Source organism: Talpa occidentalis, unplaced genomic scaffold, assembly GCF_014898055.3.
Source record: "Talpa occidentalis isolate TD23 unplaced genomic scaffold, MPIMG_talOcc4v2.1 talOcc4.16, whole genome shotgun sequence".
Lineage (NCBI taxonomy): Eukaryota > Metazoa > Chordata > Mammalia > Eulipotyphla > Talpidae > Talpa > Talpa occidentalis.
Window position 1 is genome coordinate 33,845,163 of NW_023601653.1, and position 14,346 is coordinate 33,859,508.

Sequence of the window (14,346 nt, forward strand, 5' to 3'; positions counted from 1 at the left end):
AGATTACAAGCTTGTGAAGTCTTGCAGAAATTCATTATGTGCCCAATGTATTTTGGGCTCAGTTTCTTAAACAGTTAAATTACCTCAAAAAGTTGACTGGCCAATATCAGTGATATCCCACAATTGGGCTGATTTTTATTAAAAGCTATTATTATTGTGATTTCATAGTGACTTTGTTTTTGTCTGCATAGATAAAGTTTTGAACTGGTCTTGCTACCCTCCCTCCCCCATTTCATTATAGTCACTGGGTGTTCTGTGAGATTTTTTTGGTCCAACAGGAAACCACAGCTGTATCAGACCTCTGCCAACAACACTTAAGTCAAGCTGTGCCAGGGTATCGTGGATGTCAGACATGATTTTCTCATGATTATGGCCAAAAAAATGCATATTAATCAGTGGGTTAATTATTGATGCTGTTCTCCATAAACAAGTTACTTCAGTTTAGGCTGAAATAATCTGGGGGGATTAATGTATTTAAAATATATTTCCTTAAACATGATTTTATAGACCCATAATTTTTATAGATTTTGACAGTTAAAATTTTCAAGTTTTAAAAAGAAACTTTTTCCTTAAGGCTTTTTTTTTTTTTTTTAAATTTTTTTTTTTTTTTAATGGGGGCATGTTTTTTTTTATTTATTTGTTTGTTTGTTTGTTTGTTTTGTTTATACAAGCACTGGGTACAGTCAGAAGCGCGGAGGGTGAGAGAATTCACCAGAGCCAGAGCGGGGAGCAGAGCAGGCAGAAGGACCGAAGTACACTGCTGAGGGGAGCAGCGGGCGGCAGGAGAGGTCTGCGCGCCATGTGGGACCCTCCTCTGGTGGCCGGGGATGAGCCAGGGATCGAACCGGCGCCGCAGAGGCTGCGGGCAGCTTTGCAACCCAGCGCTCAACCGCTGCGCCACCTGGGAGGCCCCCTTAAGGCTTTTAATTCACTTTAAAAGCCATTTTCTACCAACAGAGAATTTCTGGTTGAACATTTCCAGGACTACATTCCTTGTAGGTAAGCAACTCTACTCCAATCTCTATAACTCTCTCCCCTTCCCCATACTTCTGATCAAATTTAAGATTAAGAAATATTCTTATTTACATTTTGGGAAAATAACTGGCATAACAGGAATTTCCTTAGAAAAAAATTTTAATAACAACATAATACAATTTCTGTGACTACAATATGCAATTGTTTAATATACATGGTAAAATCACTATTTTAGAAAGTTTCCAATTGTTTAAATGCTAAAAATCCCATACACTAGCATAAAGATGAACTATATTCAACTATATTTTATACCAAAATTAAAATTTACCAGTATCGCAGCATTGAGAGATGAGATAAAGTATCAACATCCTAAATTCTATTGGAAAAGTTCAACAATGATCTCATAGACTATCTCTAAGATATTTCATTTGCGGCATATGACTTGTCCTATTTAATAACATGGTTTATGTGTTTAACAGGAGGTTATAATTTGGAGGGCAGAGAAGAGGATTTGGAGGCTGAAATCTGTATCAGTCTAAGGAGGCTGAAATCTGTATCAGTCTAAAACTTTACAGGTTACTGGCATTTCTAGTGCCCTTTGACAAGTAGTATGAATGTCTGAATAAATAAATTACATTAACAGGGATTTCCCCATCTGTAAATTAGAGCTAATACACCTAATACAGAGAATATTTATAAAGAACAAGAGAACGAATGGGTGCCATAGTGTTTTGTTAACTTTCAGACTCTGAGTTATTTTTTATAATCTGTTAGAGTAGGATTTGATAACTTTTTACAAAACATCATGGCTTAGATTTCATATATTATTTATACTTTCCTTTTAATAAAGATAGCATTAGTAACAAATTTATTAATGTATTTTTTAAAAAGATTTATTTATTTATGCATGTAAGAACGGGTACAAGCCAGAGATATGGGGGACGGGAGGATTCACCAAAGACAGAGTAGGGAACAGAACAGGCAGATTGACTGAAATACATTGCTGAGGGGAACAGTGGGCAAGTCAGGAGATGTCTGCCGCGCCTTGTGGGTTAGCTCCCTCCCTGGGGATTGAACTCACCAGGGAGGCCCACAGTTGCTCTATTTGAATCTCACTAAAAATGGAGATAAAAAGCATGCTTACGTGTAAGATAAGATAAATTGTTTCCATTTAAGTTGTAAGTTGTGAAGATAAAATATGGTAACAACTTTCTATGATTAAGTTCTATTGTGGATTTATAGGTGGGAGAAATTTAAGAGTTTCTGTATCAACACATCTAGGGGCAAAGGGTATGGAACTTTATAGCATGTTTATTAATGCATCAGTTTTGAAACAGGAACGTTAGTATTTTTATTACAAGAAAAAGAATTGCATACATTAATCATTTGTTTAATCAAGGTAATAGCTGGATCCCAATCTCTGAAGTAATATGCTATTTCACAATACAGTATCTTAGGTGCATATAATCATCTTTGAGTTTTTATTTGTCAGAGGTACTTGAGGCCCTATCTAGTATGGATGACTCCAGGGCATTTCACATTCAAAATCATTAATTTCAAAATATTTTACAATCTATCTTAAAAGTAATGTTCTTATGAGGGAGGTCAAAATTAGTTCATTTTTATTGGCAAAAGATAACAGAAAATTCAAATAAAAACAGCTATGTTTCCGTTTTCCATAATTATTCTAAATCATATTGCCAACAATAATTTAATAAATACAAAACCCAGTAGTTTTAACATCATATTTAATGTTGGTTAACTCCTACATCTTTTTTAGAATGTAAAATTCCAACTTTGGTACAGAAAATTTTCTTCTAATATAAATTAAACACATAGAAATAAAAATCTATGTGTCATAAAAATTTAAAAAGACAAAAACACAAAACACCTTGCAAGCATACAGTTTCCTAGCAAAAATTTTAAGCACGTAATTTTCATATAAGGCACTTCTTCAAAAAAAAAAAGTTTCATAAAAAATTTCCATTTTATTTTGCAATCCAGTCTTCATAAATTATATAGTAACAATGTTGCTTCAAGCAGAACTTTATTAAATACCCAATTTTGGCATAGTTTCTTTAAATGTCTTTATCTTTGAATAAAATGAAGGATAGGCATCAAGTTCTACGCAGGCCAATCTTAACTGAAATGTACACTTGGCTGCTTTAGATTTAGAGAATTGGTAAAATTTTATCCTGTTGATCTTGCTCAAGAATCTTGAAATCTTCCAAAGGAAGATTGCTTAAGGCAGTTGGTAAAATGTGCTCTGATGTGCCCTTACGTAATATGTTATTTGCTTCTAGATTCTTCACCAAGCAGGTGGCTTTGATCCATCTTCGAGTTGCTCTGCGTTCTTTTTGTAGGCAACTTTTCATTTTCCTTCTTAAGCTTGCTATTTCTTTTTCCAGTTTAATTATCCTCTTTTTTGCCTCCATAGGATTCCTAAAGGCATAACTATGTTCAAGTAGTACTTGCTGACTATTAATGTTTGATTTTAAATTAGACGGTCCGGCTGGAGTACAACTGTTGTTTTTCTTCAAAAGATTCCTTGACTTGAGTTTCTGAGCCAAATAAAATTAGAGGATTGAACATAAATTATGGAATATCACAAATAAATAAATTGTTGAGTTTTTAATAACTATATTAAACTGCTCTTTTAAAAGCCAATTTAAAGAGATTATTAGGAAATATCAGCAGTCCATTTCATGCAATTATGGATTCATGTTTTTCAACTAGTTGAATTAACTCCAGCTAGCTGTTTTCTTTTTTGTCTTCTCTCTCCAGTTACAAACTTTGGTGTGGAAATAGACAATGGACATCCTAGGTCTCTTCCCAATTACTATGGATCTATGGAGATTTTAAAAATCCTTTGCAATTTTCTTGATAAGGCCAAGACAGAATGTATGTAGATATTTTGTTTACTTGTAGTACTGATTTGCTTTTTTTTTTTTTTTTTAAGATTTATTTATTTATTTATACAAGAACCGGGGTACAGGCCAGATGCGCGGGAGGGTGAGAGGATTCACCAGAGACAGAGCGGGGAACAGAAGAGGCAGACTGACGAAATATACCGTTGAGGGGAGTAGTGGGCGAGATAGGAGAGGTCTGCCGCGCCACGTGGGACCCTCGCCGGCTGGCGGGGATCAAACCAGTGCTGCAGAGGCTGTGGACAGCTTCACAGCACTGCGTTCAACTGCCTGCGCCACCAGGGGAGGCCCTGATTTGCTCTTTTTTTAGGTAATTATTATTCCCTCAACTTGAAAATATTTGAGGCCCTAGTATCCCACTTAATAAAAACATATTCCCAAACATCAAGCTCCTGAATAGATTTTCTTATTTAGGAATTTCTTGTTCAGTTTTATCTTTCAATTAAGGATTTAAAAATCTGGCTGGGAATTTCTCTTCTCACTCCATACAGGAAACCCATGGACACTTTTTCCCTTTATCTCTTTCATTCAACTAATTACCAAGTTCTATTTGTTCTAATTCCTAAGTATCTCTATCATCAATCTTCTCTCCATTATTCTTTTTTTTTTTTTCCAAAAGATTTATTTATTTATACAAGCACTGGGTACAGTCAGAAGCACGGGAGGGTGAGAGAATTCACCAGAGCAAGAGCGGGGAACAGGCAGACTGACGAAGTACAATGCTGAGGGGAGCAGCGGGTGCGGCAGGAGAGGTCTGTCGCGTCATGTGGGACCCTCGCCAGCGGCCGGGGATCGAACCGGCGCTGCAGAGGCTGGGGGCTGCTTTGCAGACCAGTGCTCAACCGCTGCGCCACCAGGGAGGCCCTCTCCATTATTCTTAATGCTAATATCCATATCAGGTCCATAGAGTATGTTAATAACTTTTTTTTATTGCCCTCCACCTCATTTTGATCTCATGGACCCATATTCTGCCACCAGAATAATTTTTCTAACTGGTTTAATTCCTCTTTGTCTACCCAATATCAAGAGAAAATAAATCTTTTCATGGCCACTGAACCATTTAGGGTCTTACCCCACTCTACTATTCACCATCTTGATTTCTACTACAGCAATACTAAACCACTTAGTCACCATTATAACCTCTAATTTTATGTCTTTTTGAAACGCAGGGGAATTAATTTCTATACACATAAATAAGACAAATATGACTCCTGTCCTCATGAAACCTATAATTGGTAGTCCCTTTGCCTGAAGGAAGTGGCAGGGAATCTTTTTTTTAAAAGATTTATTTATTTATGCACACAAGATCTGGGGTACATGCCAGAGTTGTGGTGGGGTGAGAGGATCCACCAGAGACAGAGTGCAGAGCAGAACAGGCAGACTGACTGAAATACACGGCAGAGGGGAGCAGCAGGCTAGTCAGGAGAGGTCTGCTGCGCTGTGTGGGTCATCTCCCTGCCTGGGGAGCAAACTCATGCTGCAGGGGCTGCAGATAGTTTCACAGGTTGCATCTTAATCCCTTGCGCCACCAGGGAGGCCCAGCAGGGAATCTTTTTGATCTTTATATTCCCAGCATCTAACTTAGATTCTTATATAATATTTGGTAAATATTTGTTGAATGAATAAATGATTAAAATGTTGTATATTTCAACTCTAATATATATATATGAGTGTGTACTACAGATTTGTGTGTACTATAGTGGTACAGAGGATTCAGAAGTGAAAGACACAGTTGCCCTCTTGGAGCTTTTCTACTATCTGTAATAATTAGTTCATCACAACCTCTTCTCCTGTTCAGTTAATTCCTGTACATTTACAAATTTAATGGTCACAAATAATTCAAGAATAGCAGTGTTTTCCCCTCTCTCAGATGAAAAGATATGTCTTCCTTTTAAACACCAAACTCTATTTTTGTTCATTATATCCTTTCTAATCTTTCAATGAGCCTGCCTTTCTTGGCTTTTTCTAAGATATTCCTTAACTAGATAAAATATTGTTTGAGTTCACTCACCAACCTTAACTCTTTCCTTCCTTTTACCTAAAGCTTGCTAACATTTTATTATTTTTCCACTCCTCAGCTCATTGGCTTTTTTTCTTACTGTGCTATTGCAATATTCAAAAACCCTCTTTTGAGTTCCAAATCCTACACATCTGGGCTCTATGAATTTTTTTGTTATGCTTCTCCATGGACTTATATTCCTTGGTGTAACCCTGGTATTCTCTGGGTATGCAGCTCTTAAAAGAACTGCTTTAGAGCACTGCTAAGTGCTGAGCGATGCTGGCGGTTTCATTATTTATGATTTCTCAATTTTTACCAATGGTTAATTTGCTGATAATAACTGGCAGTAGCAAAAAATTCCAATATAGTAAAAAGTTTGGATTGGGGAAAGAATATTGGTGTCAAATAGCCTAAGCTCTAATTCTAGCTTGCACCTTTATTGTGTAAGTAGAAGTTCTGCAACTTTCTTAAGGCATTTCATTAAATATGAATTTCAATGTATTCTGAATTGCTTCATTTTATAAGTAAAAAAGGAATGGATTCCAATAATGGTAAAAGTGGGTAATAGAAAAATAATGTTACCTACCATAGACTTTATATGAGTACAAAAATCAAAAATAGTTGGAACAGCATCCATTTTAAGTCGTCTAGTTTGTCCTGTTAGGTCAAAACAGGAGGCTTCAAAGTGCTTTGAACAAAGAAAAGTGTGTTTTCCTGGCACAAAATTTTTGCGCCTAACCAGGCGAACCCATTCTTTTCTTCTTTTAGGATCCAAAGGAAACCTTAAAAAAAACAACAACAAAGAACTAAGATTCCAACTATCACACTTCTGATTGCACTTAAATGGTTAAAAGAAATTTTAAAAGATGATACTTGAAGAGTCTTACATTTACAAATTTTTTTTTAAAATTTCCAGTGTCCAGACACTGAAAGAGACACTAACTCATACTTACAACCCCCCCACCCCCCAATTTATGTGATTTTATTTTTCAGGGTTTTAAAGATATTTTCTTTGCAAATTGGTCCTCAGTTTGGGCACTAAAAATAAAGAAGACTAATCTAGGTGATAATGTCACAATGTTTGACATGTTGTTGATGTACATTTTAAAACCAAATCAGATATTTACAGATTAAATTTTATCAAGGAAAGTCTAGGCAGATTTTGGTATTCCTTTCTCTGTATTCCTTTGTTATACCACATTATTTTGTAGTTTTTCCAATTTAATAAGTTTCCAGTGAAATGAAAAGTAGATTATAAATTTCCTACAGACAGGACTTTCATCTATTTCTAACACTTAGCACAACATCTTGTAAACAAAAGGGACTCAAAAATTTGCTTATGTAATATGAATACAGCATATTTAAAGTAATAATTCACGGGCCTCCCCGGTGGCACAGCGGGGGAGCACTGGGTTGCGAAGCTGCCCGCAGCCTCTGCCAGCAGCCACCGGAGGAGGGTCCCACATGGCGCGCAGACCTCTCCTGCCGCCCGCTGCTCCCCTCAGCAGTGTACTTCGGTCCTTCTGCCTGCTCTGCTCACGGCTCTGGCTCTGGTGAATTCTCTCGCCCTCCCGCGCTTCTGACTGTACCCAGTGCTTGTATAAACAAAACAAACAAACAAGCAAACAAATAAATAAAAAAACATGCCTCTTAAAAAAAAAATGAAGTAATAATTCACTGTATTACATCTCTATGGCTAAATTGCATGTATTAAAACAGTAAACTCTTATGTGATATAGAAAGCATAATTATTACAAAAAGTAAAATGCTACTGAGAAAGCAGCAGGAATGTTGTACTTTCATACTTATTTCAAATATAAAACATAGATATATATGTTTATACATATAAATAGCAGCCAGTATATATATATATATATATATATACACACACACAGAGTTTATATATATATGTAGCAGCCAGTATATACCCAATACAGGGACCTATTTAAAAATTCTAGTGGTGGGATCTACCTGGTGGCCTAGGGGTTAAGTCTCAGAGGTATCAACTCTATGACCTGAGTTCAATCCCTGGCCTGGGAGCTGACCCACATATGGCACAGCAAACCTCTCATCTCACCTGCTGCTCTCCTCAGCAGTGGATTTCAGTAGATCTGCCTGTTCTGCTCCCCACTCTGTCTCTGGTGAATCCTTTCACCCATGTCCCCCTCCCCTGCGACCTCTTACTCCCCACTCCCGCCCCCTCCCCTGCACCCCAGTTCTTCTTTGCAAAAATTAATAAATAAAATATTAAAAAAATTGGGAAAAAAATCCAGTGGTAACTGTTGACTGGCTTGGAAATGTAAAAGTCAACATTAACATGTAATAAATTTGAGTCGAATTCTTCTTTAGTTTGACTACAAGTATTAGTTGTGAACTGACTAGTGTTTAAAAAGAACTAGTAATGTTAGGAAATCATGACTTAGAAGCCCCCATCTGAAGCCTCACTAGAAAACAGCTTTTGCCACATCAAAAATGCTATTTTTTTTAAAATCTTCCTACTTTTTCTAACTGTAAGTTTCAGTTTCCTCTCTTCTTTGAATAAGCAATTTGCTAATCTATATCTTTTCCTGTTTCTGGACGAATATTTTCTTTTATTTATGCATACAAGAACTGGGGATTAGCCAGAAGTAGGGTGGGGGGAGGTGTGAGAGAATTCACCAGAGAGAGAGTGGGAAGCAGAACTGGCAGATCTACTGAAGTACACTGCTGAGGGGAGCAGTGGGTGAGCTAGGAGAGGTCTGCTGTGCCATGTGGGTTATCTCCCTGACTGGATCCTGCTGCAGTGGCTGCCTATAGCTTGATAGTGCTGAGACTTAACCGCTTGTGCCACCAGTGAGGCCCAAAACTACTTTTTTTGCTCAAATTATCAGCAGTCAGGGCTTAAAGCAATGAAAGCCCAGATTTACTGGTTAACAGCCTGCTGTCCTGTTTCTGTTCTCCTAACCCAAAACACCTTTCTCTGAAGACATTAGCATCTGTATGTCACTCTGTAACAGGGTGGTCCCCAGGAAACTGCCTTTTCTATCCACCTGGCTGCTTAACCCCACCCTCAGGTCCCAGCCACCTTCCCTTTGGTGGTGATGGGATTTGGAGTTCCCAGTGTCTTTGGCTTTGACCTGGGGTGGGGGTGGAGTCCACAAAGCCTATATGGAAATAGCTTTGGGACATCCTTTTCCCCCTAACAACTCTATAGTTACTCTATTTTTCTACTTCGTTAGAAACCTCTGAAAAGGAATGTATCTATTTGCCTCTCACCTCTTAATAATATTCTCATTTCAAATACCTGTTTCAATATATTTGATGGTTTGGAAATGTTTCCTGAGGCCTAAGCTAAAAATCAAGCTTTAGTTTATAAGCACATTTTTTCTTATTAGGATCTCAATATCCAGTATCATTGTATTATCACCTACATAGGACTGTGTTTCAGGTACTAATTTCCAACCTTTCCTCTTAAGCTCTTTTTAAAACTAGGTCCCTAATTAAGAGACTAGTGCCCTCAAATTGAACACTATTTTAATCAAAACCTACTTTTTCTTTAAAAACTCAGTTTGGGAATCCAATATTCTTTTTTTTTTTCCAAACTGACTTTATACCTTAATTTTTTTTTTACATCATTGTTCATTTTCAAACAGTATTTGCTCCCCCCCCCCGAAATTCAACCTTCTTAAGGAACCTTTTCATGATCAGAAGACTAGGTTAATGTTACCGATCATATAGTACTATATTCTAATTGCTTACTTTTACATCTGTACTACTAGATTATTCATTTCTCCTGGATAGGAGCTGTTTTCACTGTTATCCTGTTAAGTACTCAATGAACTTTTTTAGTAAATCAGTGAATGCACTAGTGGGATTAATTTGGCCTTACTAATCTTTAGATTATCTGTGTTAGAATAATAAGAACCAATACTTATGTACTGAATTTTAGATGTTTTTATTCATCATTATCCTTAGTCATGTTTTCATGTGTTGATGGATTTTTATCAGCATCTTCACAGGGTGGATGATGTAGCCCATACACTGAATTTAAGTTATAATAAATCATGCTGTAAATATTACAAAATTAACATGGTGGTAATCTGAATCGAAATTTCAGAAACATTAGGTGTTCTGGAAATCACTCAGTATTTTAAACAACTAATTTGCTTGAGTCCTTAATAAATAGCTGAATGCCTCTTACATTCTAAACACTATATTAGGTACTGAAGGCATAGTGGTAAAGAAATCTTATCTACTTTTATGATATCTACTTTTTTTTTTTTTAAGATTTATTTATTTATTTATACAAGCACTGGGTACAGTCAGAAGTGCAGGAGGGTGAGAGAATTCACCAGAGCCAGAGCAGGGAACGAAACAGGCGAGACTGACGAAATACACTGCTGAGGGGAGCAGCGGGCGGCAGGAGAGGTCTGCGCGCCATGTGGGACCCTTGCCTGGCGGCCAGGGATCGAACTGGCGCTGCAGAGGCTGCGGGCAGCTTCGCAGTCCAACGCTCAACCGCTGCGCCACCAGGGAGGCCCTCTACCTTTTTTTGAAGAAAAAAAAAGAAAAAGAAAAGATTTATGCACAGAAGAACTGGAATGTAGGCCAGAAGCGTGGAGGGTTAGAGGATTCATGAGAGACAGAGTGGGGAGCAGAACATGCCGATTTTATTGAAATAGACTGCTGAGGGGAGCAGCAGGTAAGAAAGGAGAGGTCTGCTGCACCATGTGGGTTAGCTTCCTGGCCAGGGACTGAACTCAGGCCACAGCATTGATAGTGCTAAGACTTAATCCCTGCACTACAAGGAAGGCCCTAATATCTACCTTTGCTGAGGGTGTTCTGAATAATTTGATGCAGCAGAAGAAAGTGACTGAGGATATTATCTCCAGTCAAGCCAGGGCATTGATTCTCAAAGAATAGCTGGGTGACTCTAGTTAAGTTATATATTAACATTTTTAGGTTGCAGTTTTATCATCTATGAAGTAGAGTAATGGTACCTAGTGTGGCCTTAAGGATTAAGTGAGACAAAGTGAGTAAATGCTTAACCCAGTGCATAGTACATGGTAATACTAAATAAATGCTATTTATTATTCTAAAATTAATTACAAGTATCATGGGTGTTATAAAAGGTTAAGTATAAGGTCACATAAACAGGAAGAACTAATCTGATTGGGAGGCCTTAAGAAAGTAGGATTTAGCTGTGGTGGGAGTAGTATAGTGAAGTGTATTGATATCTTGGGGGTGGAGAAGGGTTTTTCATAATGAACTAATACTGGAGGACTTTCTAAGTTAAGGAATAATTTTGAGATTTATCCAAATGTCATTAGTAAGTTGTTAAAAGGCCAAATTTAAAAAGCAAGTAGATGTTAACTTAGACTACAGGAGCAGTTGCTATCATTTTGGTAAGAGTGAGAAAACCTATGTCTTGGTATGAGGAGAGGGGCTGGCAGAGGAGACTGAAGGAAACAAGCCAAAGAAGTAAAATGGGGCCTCTTTGGTGGCCTAGGGGTTAAGTCTCAGCGCTATCACCACTGCGCCCTGAGTTCAATTCTCAGCCACATCCACATTTGGTACTGTACACCTCTTCTGTCTCGCCCCGTTCCCCTTAGCAGTGTATTTCAGTAGATCCGTCTGTTCTGCTTCCCACTATGTCTGGTGAATCCTTCCCTCTCCTCCTCCCCGCCCCCCTACCTCTGGCCTACACCCCAGTTCTTCTACACAAACAAAAAAATTTTTTTTTAAAAAGGAAGTAAAATGAAAATCACAGTATTAGTGTCAGATAATTCAAAAGTATAAAGTATTTCAAGGAGAAATGATCACATTCCATGAAAAGTCTATGTAAGAGTGACAACTCAGCAAGAGCAGTTTCAGAGGATTATTGGGGAGACATACTGGATTGGGCTGAGTACAAGAAAAACGGAGACGGTAAGTTTATAAAGCCAACATAATTTGTAAATGGGGATAAGTCTAACGTCCTAGAAGTTAAATGTTATTTGCATTTATGAAGTAGGGATGTATTTTTATTATGTTATTTTAAGACAAATTTCTGGGTTTGCACGTGAAAATGTCAATTTCCTAATAGGCAACTAGTCAAATACAGAAAGGAGGTATGCATGTACTACCATACATCTCAACTATTCATTATTGGTGCCTTGAGTCCCTCCTCTCCTCACCTTTTATATGGAATGACCAAATACAGTAGCTTTGAGACATTTCTCAAATATGTCTGTTTCTTTCCATCCCTACTAGGAGCACTACTCTAGTCTAAGCTACTGGGTGCATGATCTCTGATTTTCCTACAGGTTCCTAACTGTTTTTTCTCTACAGTGTATCTTAATACCCTATTTTTTTTTTTTTTTTAATAGAGGCATGCTTTATTTATTTGTTTGCTGGTTTTGTTTTGTTTGTTCTGTTCATACATGCACTGGGTACAGTCAGAAGCGCGGGAGGGTGAGAGAATTCACCAGAGCCAGAGCGGGGAGCAGAGCAGGCAGAAGGACCGAAGTACACTGCTGAGGGGAGCAGCGGGCGGCAGGAGAGGTCTGCGAGCCATGTGGGACCCTCCTTAGGTGGCCGGGGAGCAGCCGGGGATCGAACCGGCGCCGCAGAGGCCGCGTGCAGCTTCGCAACCCAGCGCTCAACCGCTGCGCCACCGGCGAGGCCCCCTTAATACCCTATTAAGTTCAGTTGACACTGAAGCAGAATTTTCCTGTGAAAGAAGCTAGAGTTAAATTAACATTCTATAATAAACCCCTTTTTCCATCATCAGATTTGTCTTCTTGATGATGTTCGACTAACACTTTAAATACTGCACTTATCCACACTGTAGGGAGAGCTGCTTAATATGCAAATCCAATCATGCCATTCTTTTAAAATCCTTCAGAGTTTCTCAACTACTCTTCGGATAAAACAAAAATCCTCAAAGTAGAACTATATACGATCGAATCTAATCACCCTTTATTGAGTGTTCTTTGATTTTACAAAGCTGTTAAATCTCTCATATTTTCTCTTCTGGGCACTTTACTGTAATTTATTGTCTTTCTTTCCCATTATTCTAAAAACTCCAAAAAGGTAAGAACTTTTACAGATCCCTCGCACAATGTCAACCAAATAATCCTGTACGTTTCTGACAGATGAATTACAGCACTACATTTGCATGTGGTAGTTGAAAAACAGAAACATCACAAAGATTTTAAGTGGTAGTTTTTAATAAAGGGGTATATTTGTTCACAATGAGGTGGCGAAAAAGTCAGGATATAGTTTTCTACATTCTAAGATGTATTAAGTTATTAAGTATAAAATCAGAATTGTTTGTACTTTTAATGCTTCTTTCCTTCGGGCATATGGTAGGCACTTGCAGAGAAGGTAAACATTAATTGGAGTGGTCAAAGTGCTTTCAAGAGTTCTGATTTGATAAAGAATTTTGATTGCTCTTGCAGCAGACAAGGAAAAAGAAAATTGGATTCTATTTATTATTCTGTTCTGGTAATAGAAAGCTTATCATTTGCACTGAACTCCGTGGCTATCAAAGACGACTCAGTTCCTCCTACAAGAAATCTAGATGTTTCCATGTCAATTGAGCTAATGAGAATCACCTAATTTTAACGGGAATCCTGCTCACTGTTAAGATGATTGCAAACTTAAACAGGAAGCTCTCGCCCCTCTTACTGTTAGGGGGAAACGCGCGGGTGAGGACCCACAGTCAGGCACCCCGTTTTGTATCGGGGTTGCTCTACAACATTACGACTTCTAGACCGGTCTAATACAGAGCTGAAAAAGAACTGAAAATTAAGGTAACCTCTGGTTACTTTTTCTCTAAGGAGTAATGACCCTATAAATTTTGCATTTCCTGGAGAAAAACCTTCCCCTAAGGGAGACAAAAACTGAAGGTATGAGAAACACAAAGGGCAAAAATGATGTTTTCTTACTACCAACTAGTCAAGTCATTCGAATTAGTAGACCCCCTTGGTTCCTTCCAGACAAGTGCTACCCAAATCTAGGCGGTCCCGTTCCCCTCACCACCCCCATCCCTGCCCATATTACCTGTGGAAGCTGATGTTAATGTGCTTGTTGTAGGTAGTAGCACAGCCCGCCGCGGCGCAATTGGTCGGCATTTCCCTTTCCCCCTCATTCGGCGCAGTCTTAAGCCAGTTCTGAAGCGCTGGCTGCTACTTTTCCTTCGGGCACTGGCTGGGCAAGGAACTCAGGGGAAGGGCTACCGAGCTCATTGTGGGAGCCGAGTGAAAGAAGGGGTGTGCTTGTGTCTGGGTGGTGGTGGTGGTGGTGGTGGTGGCCGCGGGGGAGGGGGGCCAGGGAGCAATGTCAACCTTTCCTTCTCTTTATTAATATGGCGGACTTGAGCCAGCAGAGCCGACGGCCCTGGAGCTCCAGTCGCCTTCATTGCCTTCACCAACATGGCGGAAAGCCCTCCCCCTCCCCCTCCCCGCCCCCCAAAGGAAGCCA

The 14,346-nt window shown here is 38.6% G+C and overlaps 1 protein-coding gene across 1 annotated transcript; it reads right to left on the minus strand.

Annotated features, from left to right (window-relative positions):
- Positions 1-1,164: 1,164 nt before the first annotated feature.
- Positions 1,165-14,298, minus strand: THAP2 (THAP domain containing 2). Its single transcript, XM_037513981.2, has 3 exons — positions 13,927-14,298; positions 6,488-6,683; positions 1,165-3,536 (listed from the first exon to the last, which is right to left on the minus strand). Exons 1-3 carry the CDS (start codon positions 13,995-13,997, stop codon positions 3,147-3,149), a joined length of 657 nt encoding a protein of 218 aa, XP_037369878.1. The 5' UTR covers positions 13,998-14,298; the 3' UTR covers positions 1,165-3,146.
- Positions 14,299-14,346: the final 48 nt, after the last annotated feature.